The sequence below is a fragment of the Bidens hawaiensis genome, unplaced genomic scaffold, assembly GCF_021521415.1.
Source record: "Bidens hawaiensis isolate Kalapana, Puna unplaced genomic scaffold, B.hawaiensis_p1.1 tig00016463_1, whole genome shotgun sequence".
Taxonomy (NCBI): Eukaryota; Viridiplantae; Streptophyta; class Magnoliopsida; order Asterales; family Asteraceae; genus Bidens; species Bidens hawaiensis.
Genome location: NW_027492511.1, coordinates 442,000 through 445,259, shown reverse-complemented (window position 1 = coordinate 445,259; position 3,260 = coordinate 442,000). Strand labels below are relative to the sequence as shown.

The window sequence follows — 3,260 nt, the reverse complement described above, 5'->3', positions numbered from 1 at the left end:
ATCTGATTGCCGATGTAACAGTGGATGGCGCCAATGAGAAGCGTGGATCTACTCACTGGTAGCAGATCTACTTTCCTCGGGTGTGATTATACTATTTCACCGATGGTCCTTCTGGATCCGTGTTCTTCCACCTACAAAATGAACAGCGCCGTTACTTACCCCTCAGAAAGGGACAGAGGGGTCCTCTTTGGGGTAACCCTCCGGCGTGAGAATCAGTATATTGTGGAGAAGATGATAATGTGTCAGTAAGTGAATCTCAAGAGTATTGCTTAATAGCTGAATACCCTCTGATTGTGAGACTGTGTGTTTGTATGTAACTGACTGTGTGTGAATGTAATTCAATATGATTGAATGTGATATCACTGCCTGTAACTGTCAATGATTGAGTATGAATGTGTCATCAAAGTGGAGTTGATGCTGTATTTATAATGCTAGGGTTTCCACTGATTGGGCTCAACCTCGTTGGCCTCCTCCAATCACACTGCGCCACGTGTCCTCTGGGACACCTGGCGCTTTCTCGTTGGTTGTAATCACGTGGTAACACATGTGTCATGCTGAGTTGTCGACCTTTCATTTGGCAGCTGTCAACATCAGCATATTCTTACTCCTTAAAAAGATGCCTTCTGGAAGGTTGTCTGATGTGCACAATCAAGGTTGCCCTAATCCTGATTTGGATAAGGACGAGGTTGATTATGTGCACGTGTGATATGCGCCCATCCTGAGGATGCGCGAGGTCTTCTCTTTATTCTCACGCGCAGATATTTCATGCGCAGATGTGATATGCACGAGCATGTGATATGCGCCGCGCGCTGATGCGCTGCGCGCATATGTGATGCGCGAGCATATGTGTGCCTGGGCAGATGTGATATGCATGGGCATGTGATATGCGCCGCTTGCTGATGCGCCGCGCGCATATGTGATGCGCGAGCATATGTGTGCCTGGGCATATGATGCCTGAGCATGTTTTGTATGCGCCATGCGCATAGGTTTTGGCTTTGTGCCCTCATAATGTCTTTATCTTGTGGGTTGACCCGCCTTGCTCGGTGTTGAGGCGGGTACATACCTTTTCACATGTCAAGTACAAAATACCATAATAATAATAATAGAATTTTATACAAAATAAATCCTTGGGGAGGTTACGAATAGTTGAAGGACCTGACATGTAACATAGTAAAAAACAGAACAAGAATAGATCGAATGAATGTTGGCGGGCCTGTTGTTTGTTTGTTGTGTTGTTTGTTTCATGATTCGGCTGCCATGTTCTTCCGTCGAAGAACGTTGCTCAAGGTCATCGTCCTCGGCGACAGTGGGTACGTATATCTTGTTCATCTTGGATCATGTTTTCATGATTTCTTTTATATTAAATTGTATTATATTATTTGTGATTTTGTAGGGTTGGAAAAACGTCATTGATGAATCAGTATCCTTTATATACGTTTATTTATTATTATTATTATTATTATTATTATTATTATTTAATCATGTTCGTTGATCTTTTGGAGAATTGTTGTTTCTCATTTGAATTCTGATTGTATCGTTTTTCTTGTGAAATTGTTCTGGATTTCGATGTGAAGATCATATTCGTATTTGAATGATTTGATGATCGGTTGCTCACGGGTAGAGATAATTAGGTAATTCTGTATTTGTTTGATTATTTTGACCCTAATTATTATTGCATGTGGAAAGTGGCCAATATTTACATATTTTTAAGAATTGAGTTTACATTAAATACTTTAAAAGGAATATGTTAATTCTGAGCCAAAAAAAAAAATCTTAATCTTGTATTAGTTACCACATTTGAAATGAAATTTTTGAGTGTTTTTCTTTAACTCCTGCTAAAGATATGTACATAAGAGATTTAGTCAGCAATATAAAGCTACAATTGGAGCTGATTTTGTGGCCAAAGAGTTGCAGATGGATGACAAGATTGTCACACTGCAAGTAAGTTTCCTATATAATATAACTGAATGCATGATCTTAGTTAAAAGTTTTTTTTTTCTTTTTGCATTTGCTTTAATAAAATTCTTTTACTTTTTTTTATTTATTTTACAAAAAATGATTAGATTTGGGATACTGCTGGACAAGAGAGATTTCAAAGCCTCGGGATTGCATTTTACAGAGGAACCGATTGTTGTGTTCTAGTTTATGATGTAAATGTTATGAGATCTTTCGAGACACTTGACAATTGGCATGAGGAATTTCTCAAACAGGTGTCGAGAATTTGTTAGAAATATTTTTATGTTGTCGTAGCTACTGAATAATATATGTGGATAATATGGTCATACTCATACTAAACAAATTCCACTGTTTTTCAGGCAAATCCGTCGGATCCGAGTTCTTTTCCGTTCATATTGCTTGGAAATAAGATTGATATAGATGGTGGAAATAGCCGAGTGGTGAGATGCATTGATATTCTTTTGCGCTTATCGTATGATTATCTAAACGCTTTTGAAATTAGGTTTCGGAGAAGAGGGCAACAGACTGGTGTAGTTCAAAAGGGAATATACCTTATTATGAGACATCTGCAAAGGAAGACCATAATGTGGATGATGCGTTTTTGGGTATTGCCAAAAGCGCGATGGCAAATGAGCATGACCAGGATCTGTAAGTGCACAATTACAATATTCAACTTTTGGTTATTGTTTTAATTTTTATATTGTGAGCGCAACACGAGTAATAGATTTACTTGCTATTAGGTTGACTATGAAAATGAATATTCATAGATTTACTTTTAAGCTCGCAAGCATGGTCAAGCACTGATGTCTCAAGCTCGGGCTTGAGCTCATTTAAGCTTGTCTGGTTTTGAGCTTTTTGTGAGCAAATCTCGAGTAGCTCGCGAATTGGCTTATGGCATAGTCCAAGGCCCAAGTACAAACTAACATTCTATAGCCTTGTTTCAAAATAATGCTACCTCCCTAGTTGACTTGGTCAAAGTAATCAGAATATGAGCCACAAAAATGGATCATAAAGCTTTTCAGTTAGCATATAATATAAGTTTGGCTGCTTCCTAATGCATTTCAGTTACTTTGATATTCTACAGATACTTCCATGGAGTCCCGGATGCTGCAACAGAAACCGAGCAACGTGGTGGATGCTCATGCTAAGTTTAACATTTGTTCTTTTTTTATTTTTTTTTATCAATTCATGAATTCTAAAGATTTTAATGTTTACGTTATGGTTCTTTGATTTCCGAATCTTGATACTTGATTACATGTTTTTCTTTCCTTAGATTTTGCTCCGTTTTTGATATAGATCTCTAT

The 3,260-nt window shown here is 37.8% G+C and overlaps 1 protein-coding gene across 2 annotated transcripts; it reads left to right on the top strand.

Moving 5' to 3' along the window:
• The first annotated feature begins 1,257 nt into the window (after positions 1-1,257).
• LOC143551585 (ras-related protein Rab7-like) lies at positions 1,258-3,260 on the top strand. Of its 2 annotated transcripts, none has more exons than XM_077041985.1 (7): positions 1,258-1,310; positions 1,394-1,420; positions 1,842-1,941; positions 2,064-2,210; positions 2,316-2,396; positions 2,459-2,604; positions 3,041-3,260. In XM_077041985.1, exons 1-7 carry the CDS (start codon positions 1,258-1,260, stop codon positions 3,102-3,104), a joined length of 618 nt encoding a protein of 205 aa, XP_076898100.1. In that variant the 3' UTR covers positions 3,105-3,260. The 2 variants fall into 2 exon arrangements, with proteins under 2 accessions (XP_076898100.1, XP_076898099.1); XM_077041984.1 differs by having other exon boundaries at positions 1,394-1,435.